This window comes from Nyctereutes procyonoides, unplaced genomic scaffold, assembly GCF_905146905.1.
Source record: "Nyctereutes procyonoides isolate TBG_1078 unplaced genomic scaffold, NYPRO_anot_genome, whole genome shotgun sequence".
NCBI lineage: Eukaryota > Metazoa > Chordata > Mammalia > Carnivora > Canidae > Nyctereutes > Nyctereutes procyonoides.
This window is the reverse complement of record NW_026575146.1, coordinates 80,511,508-80,524,208: the sequence shown is the minus strand read 5'-3', so window position 1 is coordinate 80,524,208 and position 12,701 is coordinate 80,511,508. Positions and strand designations below refer to the sequence as shown.

The 12,701-nt window shown below is 51.4% G+C and overlaps 1 protein-coding gene across 2 annotated transcripts; it reads left to right on the top strand.

The window, feature by feature from the left end:
- Positions 1-497: 497 nt before the first annotated feature.
- On the top strand, positions 498-11,979 carry EIF3K (eukaryotic translation initiation factor 3 subunit K). 2 transcript variants are annotated; one of them, XM_055311294.1, is made up of 8 exons: positions 498-641; positions 1,665-1,763; positions 2,976-3,096; positions 4,594-4,668; positions 7,602-7,668; positions 7,768-7,845; positions 9,959-10,084; positions 11,912-11,979. In XM_055311294.1, the coding sequence occupies exons 1-8, from the start codon at positions 583-585 to the stop codon at positions 11,941-11,943; spliced, it is 657 nt and encodes a 218-aa protein (XP_055167269.1). In that variant the 5' UTR covers positions 498-582; the 3' UTR covers positions 11,944-11,979. The 2 variants fall into 2 exon arrangements, with proteins under 2 accessions (XP_055167269.1, XP_055167270.1); XM_055311295.1 differs by lacking the exon at positions 9,959-10,084.
- Positions 11,980-12,701: the final 722 nt, after the last annotated feature.

The following is a 12,701-nucleotide window of genomic DNA, read 5'->3' as shown; positions in this document are numbered from 1 at the left end:
CAGGGCACCACAGTTTTCGGGGTGCCTACCCCTGGCGCTGGGGCGGAGGTCGGGGAGAGGTTCAGGGCTCCAGAGCTCAGGATCTTGCCCAAGAGGCCGAGGCCTGGGGCAAAGGGGACCTCAGAGAGCACCTCCCTGGGGAATCTGGCCAGGGCCCAAACGAAGAGATACGGCGCGCATATCGGCACATTTTTGTGAGTTCACGACCGCGCGCAACACGCCGCGTGCACGACGTTAGGGAGCCGTGTCCCCGCGGACGAGCTCGCGCTCACGTCCCGGGCGCTAGAGCTCGCCGCGCGGGGCCCGGGAAAAGCCTCGCCCCGCCTCCTCGCCCGGAGACGGCGCCTGCGCACTGGGCTACATTAAGCCTTTTCTCACGCTGTCGGTCCAGCTCGGGGGGCGCTTGTGCGCACGCGCCAAATGCGCCCGCCGGGAAGAAAGTCACGTGGCGGCCGCCGCAGGCGCCGCGGAGAAGACAAAACGTAGTTTCCGTTTCCGCCACCTCTTCCTCTTCCGGTCCTCGAGGACGCCGTACCGGCTGGGTCTCCTGCTCCCGCCCGGGTGTGGGAGGCGACGTTCGTCATGGCGATGTTTGAGCAGATGAGAGCGAACGTGGGCAAGTTGCTCAAGGGTATCGACAGGTCTGAGCCCGGCCGGAGGAGCGCTGCGGCCGCGCGGCGTGGTGGGCGGGACTTTGTAGAGACCGCAAGGGGTGGTCGGGTCCTAACTTGGCCCGGGGGAGGCTTTCCCGCTTCTGGAGGAGGAGTGTGAGGAAACGGCCCCACAGGGGCCTACGGGCAGGAGACGGCCCTGCCTACCTCGCAGTGCTCGCCTTTTTCATTGCTTTAAGGTCTCCCTCTGCTTCTCCGCACTCTGCTCCTCAGCCTCTCACTGCGTGTGTCATGCCTTTTCATCTCCTTTTTTCTTACCTCTCATGCCATTGCTTCAGCACACGGTACTGAAATCTATTCCATCAGCGCTGGGCAGTGCTGGGGAACCAGAGGTGACCAAGACAGCCCCGGGCCATACTTTCATGGGGGTTCCCAGTTCAGAGTCCATACTAACCGGGCAATAGGCAGTGATAGCCAGCAATCGTCGGGGCTGGGATTGGGGAAGCCGAGCAGGAGAGGATGGGGATAAACCAGGATGGGGGCCTGAGGAGGGGGGAAGGGGATGAGTGGCAGAGATGTCCAGGAGGCCTGGTGTACACAGGTTGTGATTACTGATTGGTGGAGGGATGTGGGGGGGGACATCTGGGAAAGACCCAGGGCTCTGATGGGGGTCAGAACTCAGGCTTAGGTGTGTCATGTGGATAAGTGTTATTAGAGGTTATGGAGCTGATTCAAGACTTGGATACAGGGGCAGCCCCGGTGGCGCAGCGGGTTAGCGCCGCCTGTAGCCCAGGGCGTGATCCTGGAGACCCGGGAACGAGTCCCGCATCAGGCTTCCTGCATGGAGCCCGCTTCTCCCTCTGCCTGTGTCTCTGCCTCTCTCTCTCACTCTCTCTCTTTCTCTCTCTGAATGAATGAATAAATAAATAAGTAAATTAAAAAAAAAAAGACTTTGATACAGTTGCAGGTTACAGTGGCCTTCTCCTCTCTACCCAGAGTGACCAGCCTCAGCTACTGTTTCTTCTCTGCTCACCCATCTTGATTCTTCTGTAGGTACAATCCTGAGAATCTGGCCACTCTGGAGCGGTATGTGGAAACACAGGCCAAGGAGAATGCCTACGATCTGGAAGCCAACCTGGCTGTCCTGAAGCTGTGAGTCTCTGCCTTCACCCCTGCCTGTGTGACAGCGTAGCCCACAGCGTGCCACTCTCAACATTGGATGAGGCCAGAGTTGGGGGGTAGTCTTCGGGATGTGACTTCTCTTGGTGTGTAAGACAAGGAAGCCAAGAGAGTTGGGGCAGAAGGAGAGGTAGTTTTTTAAAAAATTAATTGCAAAAAAAAAAAAAAAAATTAATTGCAGTTTGCACGAATAGGTTGGTACAAAACACAAAAATATGGCCAAATAAGTATAAGTGGAAACCTGTGTGGACATCACACTTATTACAAAATTGAGTGTTGTCAGGTTCCCAGGCTCTTTGCCTTGTGTGCTTCCTGCCACCCCTGCCCTGGTAACCACTTTTATGCTCTCATGGTCTGGCTTCATGTGAGTTGACCACACAAGCATGCATCCTGATTAGCTTGGCTCAGGTTTGCCTGCAATGGATATGACATAAATAGTATGTGACGTGAGCTTTTCTGCATCTGGCATCTTCTGCTTAGCACCAGGGGTGTGAGATGGATCCATTTTTTCCTGCAGCTGCAATTTGTCATCATTTTAGTATAGTACTTCCTGTGTTTTAATTACCCTTTCTCCTGCTGATGGGCATTTGCATCCTTTCCCCACAGCGCTAATTTTTATACATTGTCTCAGTTTTGGTGTCTGTAAAGGGGAGATAAGAACACTTTGTATTTGTGAGGTTGTTAAGATTGTTACTGGTGTAACTGCTGCTTAATGAGCACTCACAGTGTGGTAGCTACTGCGCTGTAAGCTTTGTATGTATTAACTCAGATGTACTGTCTTTGTGAAGTACATAGGGTTGTTATTGTCCCTTCTTGGAGGGGACTGATGCACAGAGAATTTAAAAGAACTAGTTCAAGGTCACTTGTCAGGGAAGTTTGAACCCAAGCAATCTGGCTCCAGAACCTCAACCACTGCTTTAGACTATACTTAGGTATTGGTTTGTTTGTGACCACTTAACAGCATCTGCCTTACAGAATGGTTGAGAGGATTAACTGTTCCCATCCACAAACAGGAAAGTGGGTCAGGGAGGTTAAGGTCACAGAGCCAGAGTGCTGTGTTCGGGGTTGGAGCCCAGGCACGTGCCAATTCCTGAGCTCTGAGCCACACAGCACTGGGTATCTGGTGAGGCCCGGGGACCTGAAGAGGTCTGGGCCTCTTGCTCTGTCTCTTGTTACCCTTCTCAGGTACCAATTCAACCCAGCCTTCTTTCAAACTACGGTCACCGCCCAGATCCTGCTAAAGGCCCTCACCAACCTGCCCCACACCGACTTCACACTGTGCAAGTGTATGATCGATCAGGCACATGTATCCTTCCAGCTTATCCGTCCGGCCGGGTGTGTAGGACGGGGTGGGGGCAAGGTAGATGAACTCCCAGGGAAGTGGTCTGTGGGTTCAGCCACAAACTCCTGGATTTGGTGCAGTACTGGGTGGGACATTTTGGTGGCTGCAACAGACCTGGCCCCTGCCCTCACAGGGCTCACAGTCCAGTGGCGGAGATGAGTCCTCTGTCAGTGACAGCCTGCAGTAGTCAGGGGTTGGGGTTTAGGGAAGCCAGGGGAGGCACCTCTTAGGAAAGGCTTCTTGGAGGAGGGAACCTCTGAAAGGAGGGAATGTCAGTTAAGGAAGGGTGATCTGGGCGGAGGGAATAAATATATAAGGAGGCCTGGAGAAAAAAGAAGAGGTCATTGCTCTTTCAGAGGCAGTAGAGGAAGTTTGGTGTAGCCTCAGCACAGATTTCAAAATGCAATTTGAAGGGCACTGGGAAGCCATAGAAGGCTTTGAAACCACACAGTAAGATGGGTAGATTTATGCTTTGAAAGGATTCCTGTGATGGTTGTAGCTGAGTGAAGGCCACCAGGCAAGAGGCAGTGGGTAGGAAGAGCTGGATCGTTAGCTGAGCTTCGTTGTGTGTATCTTCTGTGTCTGGCTCGGTGCTGGCCTTCAGTGAATAAAGGTTGAGTGAAAATAAACTGGCTCCCTCCTGCCACCTCGCCCCACTTTGCTCTGGTCTGCTGTTTGGTAACTTGTCCACCACTTGGCCAGGTGATCCTCCCACTGTCCTGTGATTACCTGACAAGCTTGGTAGAGTCTCCCTCCATGCCAGGCCCTGTCTTCTAGCGCTCGCAGTCCCAACGCCATCACACTTAACCTGCCCATTGATATCTGAGTTGAGAAATGATGGCTTCCTCTTTGAACCTGCTCTGCCAAAGTGGGTCCGTAGGAATACCTGCCTTCTGAGAGATTATCTACCTTCCCCAGGGGTCTTTTCTGGTGGCTTTTCTTTTTTTTTTTTTTTTTCGGGTGGCTTTTCAAAAACAAAACAAAACAAAAAACATACAGTACACTGTTAAAAGTGTGGAGAAGTATACAGTGGAAAAATGACAAGGCTTCATCCCTCCCCTGTCCCACAGCCACCCTATTCCCCTTCCAGGAGGCAACAGATGCTTGCAGTTCTTGGGTACGTTTCCACAGATAACCCTAGAGTCACACAAGTAGTGTGTGTTCACATACACGTGTGTCCATCCCCACCCAGATGGTGGGCTCTTATGCATGTTGGTCTGCATCTTGCTCTTTCGTATCCCAGCGTGTCTTGTCGAGTCTCCAGGTTGGTTCTCTGAGAGTTGCCTTGATCCCAGTGTGTGGATGGGCCAGTCGTTGGTTTAATGTCTCCATCGCTGGATTGTCTATTGCCTTTAGCAGCCGTGTTGTGATGAACCGAAGGTGGGCGGCAGGAGGTGGCGTGGGGCCCAGCGGCAGCCTCCTAAGGTCCAGGGCTGTTTTCCCTTAACACTCTCCCCTTAGCAAGAAGAACGTCCAATCCGGCAGATTTTATACCTCGGAGACCTGCTGGAGACCTGCCACTTCCAGGCCTTCTGGGTAATTTGGCTCCAGGGGCAGGGTGGGTGGCTGGGCTGAGTGGGGCAGGCTGCTGAGCTGCACAAGAATGCACATTTGTCATCTGCTGGCATAACTGAGCAGTCCCATGCTCAGTCTTTACAAGTATGACCACATGGACTTGTCATCCTCGCACTGAGCCAGGATTCCCATGTTGTCCTTTGTGCCCCTGTTCCTAGGGCACACATGCATGAACCCTGTCTGTCCTTCCTGTTGAAGTCCTCCATCCTCTGGATGCTCCCTCCCTTTCTTGCTCAAACTGGAGTCCCATCCTCCACTTCTGTAGTTTTTCCCAGTGGGATGCCAAGGGTCCTTCTCACCTGTCGTTCCCAGACCCATCTCTCTCCCACTGAAACCCTGCAGTCCTGAAGCTTGATATTGGCACTTGCTGCCCCACCTTGTTGGTTTGAGCCCCTGACGACCGCTCTTCCTTTCATGAATAACAGTTCCAACTCACTGCCACTTGCCACTCCTGTTGTCATTTTTAGATGCTTGCAAAGCCACACCAGTGATCCTTCCACCTCCCCGACCTTAGCGTCCATCCTCCTTGTGACCTTGGCCCTCTCCCGGTCATGCCCTAGAGCAACTCTCAGTGCATTGGATCCCTGAGGAGTTAAACAAATTGATAGTTGATAGTTGATTCCGAGCCTCAGAGTCTGATATAATTGGTCTGAATGTGGTCTAGGTGTTGGGATATTAAGCAGTTACCCCCAGTGTTTCTGATGCCCAGGGAACATGGGGAGCCACTACCCAGTTCCTGTCTTCAGCAGTGATTGCTCCCTTCTCTGCCCACGAATGTCAAACATAATCCACCCTCTGACCACTTCCTCCTAACTTTCCGGCTCACCCCTGTGAGGTCTCCAGCCTGGTGTTCTTGGGCCTGACCAGCGACCCTGGTCCTCTGTTGGGCTTCCTTCTCCAGCATAAATCTGTACCTGAGACCATGAGAGAGAGAGGAGAGAGGCAGGAGGAAGGCCTGTCAGATCCACTGTGCTCATCTCCTGGCCTAGAGTCTAGCTTGCTCCCATCTCTTCACACTCTTCATCCCATCCCCTCCCTCCCTTCTCAATCTCAATTTGAGCTCCTCTGCCTTGTTTTGTGGGAAAAGAGAAGCAGCCAAAGCAGAACTCCCACGCATTACTGCTCTTGGCCTCGACATTGACTGGTAGCTGAATGAACACTTTTCTGTTTGGGAGGGTGAATTGGCACTCCTCATCTCAGGCCACCCCTCAACTGGTGCACAGTTCCCCTTCCCTCTCGCCCACTCAGCAGCATAACACCAGCACCTCTCCCTACTCTCACAGGGCAGCAAATTTGGCCTTCCCTGATTGTTTCTGTCATCAGACCACGCCTGCTGTGTAGTTAGTTCTACCCTACAAAAAGAGAACTCTCCCTGAACCTCCACGTTCACCTTTGTCTCTTGCTCTCTTTCTCTGTTCCCCGTTGAGCAGAAAGTCTCCCGTCCCAGGAAACCCCTCAGGGGTTAGGTGGAGGGGGACGGTTGGTTACTCGTGCTCGCAGGAGGGGTTGCCTGTGCTGTCTCTCTTCTCCTTGCTCACTTGAACCCACTGCACTCACTTCATTCAGGCTTTTGTGATCAGCCTTCTTTTCCCCAGTCTCCAGCATAAACATGAGCACGCATGCACCATGATACCCATACTGTCTGCCCTGTTGGCCTCCTCTGATGGGGGTGCCACACTGTTCTCTCAAATCCTTTTATCATCTGGCCCTCATGACAATTACTCTCCTATATATCCTTCTGTCTCACTGGCTGCTCCCCTTCATTGTCTTTGTAGGTTTTTCATTTCCTGCAGTACTGTTGGAGGGAGCTCTTGCCGGGAGGGTGACCTTAAAGTGGGCATGTGCATGGTGTGTCTGATGAGCAACGAGGAGTCCCCCATGGCTGGAGCAAAGGGCTGAGGAGGGTGAGGTGACGGGCAGATCCTGTGAGGCCTTGTAGGCCAAGGTGGGACACTTGGCCTTTTCTCTGAGTGAGATAGGAGCAGGAGGAGGGGGCAGCCTGGGTGGCTCAGCGGTTTAGCATGGCCTTCAGCCCAGGGCCTGATCCTGGAGACCTGGGATCGAGTCCCACATCAGGCTCCCTGCATGGAGCCTGCTTCTCCCTCTGCCTGTGTCTCTGCCTCTTTCTCTCCTCTCTGTGTATTCTCATGAATGAATGAATAAAATCTTTAAAAAAAAAAAAAAAAGGAGCAGGAGGAGGTAGGTGAGTGCAGTTAGCTAATCTGTCTCTGTTCCCTCTTTGTTTTTTATTTTTTTTTAATTTTATGATAGTCACAGAGAGAGAGAGAGAGAGAGGGAGGGAGGCAGATACACAGGCAGAGGGAGAAGCAGGCTCCATGCCCCGGGAGCCCGACGTGGGATTTGATCCCGGGTCTCCAGGATCGCGCCCTGGGCCAAAAGCAGGCGCCAAACCGCTGCGCCACCCAGGGATCCCAACCTCTGTTCCCTCTTTGGATGTGTGGTTTCTGCCTGCCTGATTCAAACACCAGCTCTGAGATTTGGGGCAAGTCACTTAGCTGCTCTGAGCCTTACTTTTTTCATCTATAAAAGTGGACAAAAATAGTACCTTACATCATAGGGTTGCATAGAGAAAAAAAGCCGGCACGTGGGGTGAATGCCCAAGTGTCAGCTTCTATTGCTAATTTTGTTAACTGTAATAATCTTTTTTTTTAAAGATTTTTTATTTATTTATTCATGAGAGACACACAGAGAGAGAGGGGCAGAGACACAGGCAGAGAGAGAAGCAGGCTCCATGCAGGGAGCCCGATGTGGGACTCGATCCCAGGTCTCCAGGATCACACCCTGGGCCAAAAGCAGGTGTTAAACTGCTGAGCCATCCAGGGATCCCTAACTGTAATAATCTTGATGTTACTAACATTATTATTGCCCTCCAGCAAGCCCTGGATGAAAACATGGACCTCCTGGAAGGTATAACCGGCTTCGAAGACTCTGTCCGAAAATGTAAGTCCCTCTCGGAGCCTGGGCTCCCCAGGGGGAAGGGGTAGGGAGTGGCAGCAAGGTCCCAGGGATGACCACCATCTTCATTCCTTATCTCTGCAGTTATCTGCCACGTTGTGGGCATCACTTATCAGCACATTGATCGCTGGCTGCTGGCTGAGATGCTTGGGGATCTGACAGGTAAGGCCTCTCTGGGTCTCTGGTGCCAATCGAGGAGGCTGGTCAGGGGCCGTGGGCCTCGGTCAGCTCCTCAGATGGACTCATCCCTGCCTCAACAAGTCATTGAAGATCCAGCCCAGCTTGTTATTGAGGGAGTAAGAAACTGGTATAAAACATACGCTTAAAAAAAAAAAAAAGTACCCTTCCTTGGGGGGAGATGCCATGGCATTCATTTATTTTATTCTACATAAGTTATTTGAATGCCTTCTGTGTACTAGACTGTTCTAGGCCTTAGGGATACAGCAGTGAACGAAACAATGGCTCAGATTTGTTCTCACAGAAGTAGCAAAACATAACAAAATGAGATGTATAAGTCTAGTGTCAAGTCATGCAAGAGAGCTCAAGGGGCTGAGGTGAATAGATGCTTTGGAGGAGTCAGGCAGGCAGCCTGAGAGCTGAGCAAACCAGAGAATGCTGAGGCAGGGGCGTGTCTATCTTGTTTACAGAGCCGCCAGGGTACCTGGTGGGAGCACAATGAGGGAGGGGCAGAGCTGAGGGTGGAGAAGTGGTGGTAGGAGGGAGATCTTCAGATACCATGGGGCCTCCTGAGGACTTAGTCCTTTGTCCTGAGTGAGCTGGAGCCGCAGGGAGGTTCTGAGCAGGGAGGGAGGGAGGGACATGATCAGATTTGTGTTTTTAAAAGATTCTTCCAGGGGCACCTAGGTGGCCCAGCGGAGTTAATCGTCCAACTCTTGATCTCAACTTAGGTCTTGATCTCAGAGTTGTGAGTTCAGGCCCTGTGTTGAGCTCCATGCTGGGCATGGAGCCTACTTTAAATATAATAAGTGGGGATCCTCCTTGGGTGGCTCAGCGGTTTAGCGCCTGCCTTTGGCCCAGGGCAAGATTCTGGAGCCCCACGATCGAGGGATCCATGTCGGGCTCCCTGCATGGAGCCTGCTTCTCCCTCCTCCTGTGTCTCTGCCCCTCTCCATGTCTATCATAAATAAATGAATAAATAAATCTTTTAAATAATAATAATAAATGTAATAAGTAAAAAAATAAAAGATCCTTCCAGAAAGAAAGAAGAAAGGAAAGAGAAGCATGTTTGTGTATTTATTCACTTTTGGAAAAGATACACAGGAAGAGTAATAAAACGAAGGAGAATGGTTACTCCTTGGGAGGTTGGGGATGAGCACAGGGAGAGAGAGCTGTGGGTAGGGGGTGAGATTTGTCTAAGTACCTTATTTGGATAGGTTTGCCTTTTGATCCAGTAGTTTGTGTCACCAGGCACAATTTTTTAGCAGAAGCTAACTTTTATTGGACACTTTGTTTTGTTTTGTTTTTTTTAACTTTTTTTTTTTATTTTTATTTATTTATGATAGTCACAGAGAGAGAGAGAGGCAGAGACACAGGCAGAGGGAGAAGCAGGCTCCATGCACCGGAAGCCCGATGTGGGATTCGATCCCGGGTCTCCAGGATCGCGCCCTGGGCCAAAGGCAGGCGCCAAACCGCTGGGCCACCGAGGGATCCCTTATTGGACACTTTGTATCAGGCTGTGTTAAGTGCTTTACATCAGGTAGATGTTTTATATCCTGAAAAGTGAAATTAAGTTGAAAAGGAGTGAAACAACCCTTAGACTTGAATCAGAAGAGAAGGAGATGAATTTATCAAATTGCTCAGGGTCACACAAAAGAGTGACTTCAAGTAGTAGGATATTTTTTGGCTGTACCTTCTTACTGGCATGTTTTTTAAGAGCAAAACGGCCTGCAAATAAACTCTCAACTAATGCTTTGGGCTTATGGTTAGTGATAGTGATGGCATAATTTTAAAACCATCTCAGCGTTGTGCGGCAAAGCAGAGAAGGGAGCTGTTGGAAACAAGACTTGTGCTGGGAGAGAAAAGGGGCAGAAAATTCAAAGAAATGGCGACAAAAGCCCTGCTACATAACTGTGGGAAAGCTGGCAGGCTCCCTCTGGCTGCTGTTTGGAGAATGAATTGCAGAAATGCAAGCCTGACAGCTGGAGCTACTGGTGGCCCCTGAAGCAGTTGGGTGGGGAAGGCACCCTGGTCTTCGTCTGCCTGGTACTGGGGGATTGGGGTGACTGAGCCCCTGCACGGCCTGTGTCACCCACAGACAGCCAGCTAAAAGTGTGGATGAGCAAGTACGGCTGGAGCGCAGATGAGTCAGGCCAGATCTTCATCTGTAGCCAAGAGGAGAGCATCAAGCCCAAGAACATCGTGGAGAAGATCGACTTTGACAGTGAGTGGTGGCCCCAAGCTTCTGGCTGTGGGACTAAGGAGGTGCCTGTTGACAGGAACTTTCGTAGATACAGTCTGGTTCAGGGCCAGGAAATTTGCATCTGCCAGAGTCCATTGACTTCTCTCACAGGGCTGCCTGCAGAGGCTGAATGACAGTGGAATGATGGGTGTCCTTCCCCAGGACCCCGCAGGTCTTGGACAGGCCTTGCAGGGTGTCTCCATACCCTTACTGGTCCCAGGGGCTCTGTCGTAAAGTGAGTGAGAACCCAGAGCCGGGGGGTAGGCTGCTCCCATACAACTGGGGTCTCCTCTCCATCTCTTGAGTGATTGTGGGGTCTTAGAATGTCTTGGTACAGCGTGGCTTCCTGGTCCAAACCAGCTAATTTGGTACTGATCTGGGGATCAGGACTCAGTGGGCAATCATCTCTGTGCATGGGGCCTGTGGACCTTTGTTGAGGTTCTGGGTGAGAAGTTACTGTGGCAAAAGGCTCTACAGGAGAAGATGGAAATCCAGTGCTTAGAGTGTCTTGCAAGTGGCACGTAGTAAATGTTACTGTGATGGTGGTGAGAAGAGCAAAGAATTGTGCCATGCATTGTTCTGAGCATGTCACTTAATCCTGGGACTATGTGGGGTAGATTCTTTGTGCAGATGGAGGAGCTGGTGTTAATGAACTTGCCTGAGGCCACTCACCTGGGAGGAGGCAGAGCTGTGATTCGGACACAGGGCTCCTTGCTCCAGAGTCGAAATTCTTACTTTTTTATTATTTAAAAGAATTTTTTTTTAAGATTTCATTTATTTGGGGATCCCTGGGTGGCGCAGTGGTTTGGCGCCTGTCTTTGACCCAGGGCGCAATCCTGGAGACCCGGGATCGAATCCCACGTCGGGCTCCCGGTGCATGGAGCCTGCTTCTCCCTCTGCCTATGTCTCTGCCTCTCTCTCTCTCTCTCTCTGTGTGTGACTATCATAAATAATAAAAATAAATAAATTAATTAAAAAAAAAGATTTCATTTATTTATTCATGTGAGACATAGGCAGAGGGAGCATCAGGCTCCTTCTGGGGAGCCCGATGTAGGACTCAATCTCAGGACCCTGGGATCACGACCAGAGTCGAAGGTGGATGCTCAACCACAGAGCCACCCAGGTGCCCCCAGAGTCGAGATTTTTTTAAACTACTGCCCCAGGTGGGGCACCTGGCTGCTCAGGAGAGCGTGACTCTTATTCTCAGGGTCGGGAGTTCAGGCCCCGTCTTGGGCACAGAGATTACTTTAAAAAGAAACCAGGGGGATCCCTGGGTGGCGCAGCGGTTTAGCGCCTGCCTTTGGCCCAGGGCGCGATCCTGGAGACCCGGGATCGAATCCCACGTCGGGCTCCCGGTGCATGGAGCCTGCTTCTCCCTCTGCCTATGTCTCTACCTCTCTGTCTCTCTCTGTGTGACTATCATAAATAAATAAAAATTTAAAAAATAAAAAAAGATAAAAAGAAACCAGGGACGCTTGAGTGGCTCAGTGGTTGAGCATCTGCCTTCAGCTTAGGGTGTGATCCCGGGATCCGGGATTAGTACTGCATTTAGCTCCCTGCAGGGAGCCAGCTTCTCCCTCTGCCTATGTTATATCTCTGCCTCTCTTTCTGTGTGTCTCTCATGAATAAATAAAATCTTTAAAAAAAGAAAGAAAAAGAAACCAAACTGCCTTTGTGAAGGTGACCAGGGTCCAGAAAGGAGTTTGTGATATGCCACCCTTGAAGAATTCTGAGTGCCATGGTTGGTGGTTGGAGGCTGGTCTCCCAGTCTTCCCACGTTGACCTGCTCCCCTCTTCTCTTCTCAACAGGTGTGTCCAGCATTATGGCCTCCTCCCAGTAACCTGGCAGGTGTTTAATAAAGATTTGTTGATTTATTTTTTTGTCTCCCATTCCTTAGCTTTTTGCCTCTGCCCTTCGCCCACTAGAGGGAGCCCGGGAGCAGGCCTCAGCCCACTCTGCGGGAGCTACCTCCATTCCGCATTATACACACACACACACACACACACACACACACACACACACACACACACACAGTAGGGCTTGGCTTCCGGCACCTTTCTTCCCTCCTACTTCCTCCCCTGCCCCTTTCCAGCAACCAACCTCCAACCCCCACCTTCCTGACCCTTCGGGTCACCAGTAGGGAGCTGGCTGTGTGAATCAGCAAGGAGGAGGATGTGATTAGGATGTAGGAGTCCTGCCCTGCCCCTGGGTGCGGCCCTATCTCTTCTGCCCTCTGGAACACCTAGGTGGACAGGAGTGGGTTCCTGGTAAGGGGATGCACAGCTTTTGCCCCTTGGCCTCAGATGGGGGCACTAGTGGCCCCACAGTGGGCGGAGGAGTGAATGGGAGGGGTGGTGGGATTCAGCCTGCCTCTTAACCTGGCTACTGCTCAGCCCACCAAGCTGTGTGTCCTTGGCTTGGTGACTGCCTCCGTCTCAGTTTCTTCACCTGTGAAAGGGGGATGACACACCCTTGTCAGTTGTGGGGGATTCCATGATCTCCTTCCAGCTAGGCCCCTCATTAGAGCCTAGCTCAAGGTTACAAACTAGTCCTCACCATTCTGCTTGGGGAGACTTTACCAAAAAATCCGGATTTTCA

Coding starts and splice junctions, on each gene's coding strand:
- EIF3K (XM_055311294.1), top strand. CDS start 583: ATGGCGATGTTTGAGCAGATGAGAGCGAACGTGGGCAAGTTGCTCAAG. Junction 1,764..2,975: donor AACCTGGCTGTCCTGAAGCT/GTGAGTCTCTGC, acceptor TACCCTTCTCAG/GTACCAATTCAACCCAGCCT. Junction 3,097..4,593: donor GTATGATCGATCAGGCACAT/GTATCCTTCCAG, acceptor CTCTCCCCTTAG/CAAGAAGAACGTCCAATCCG.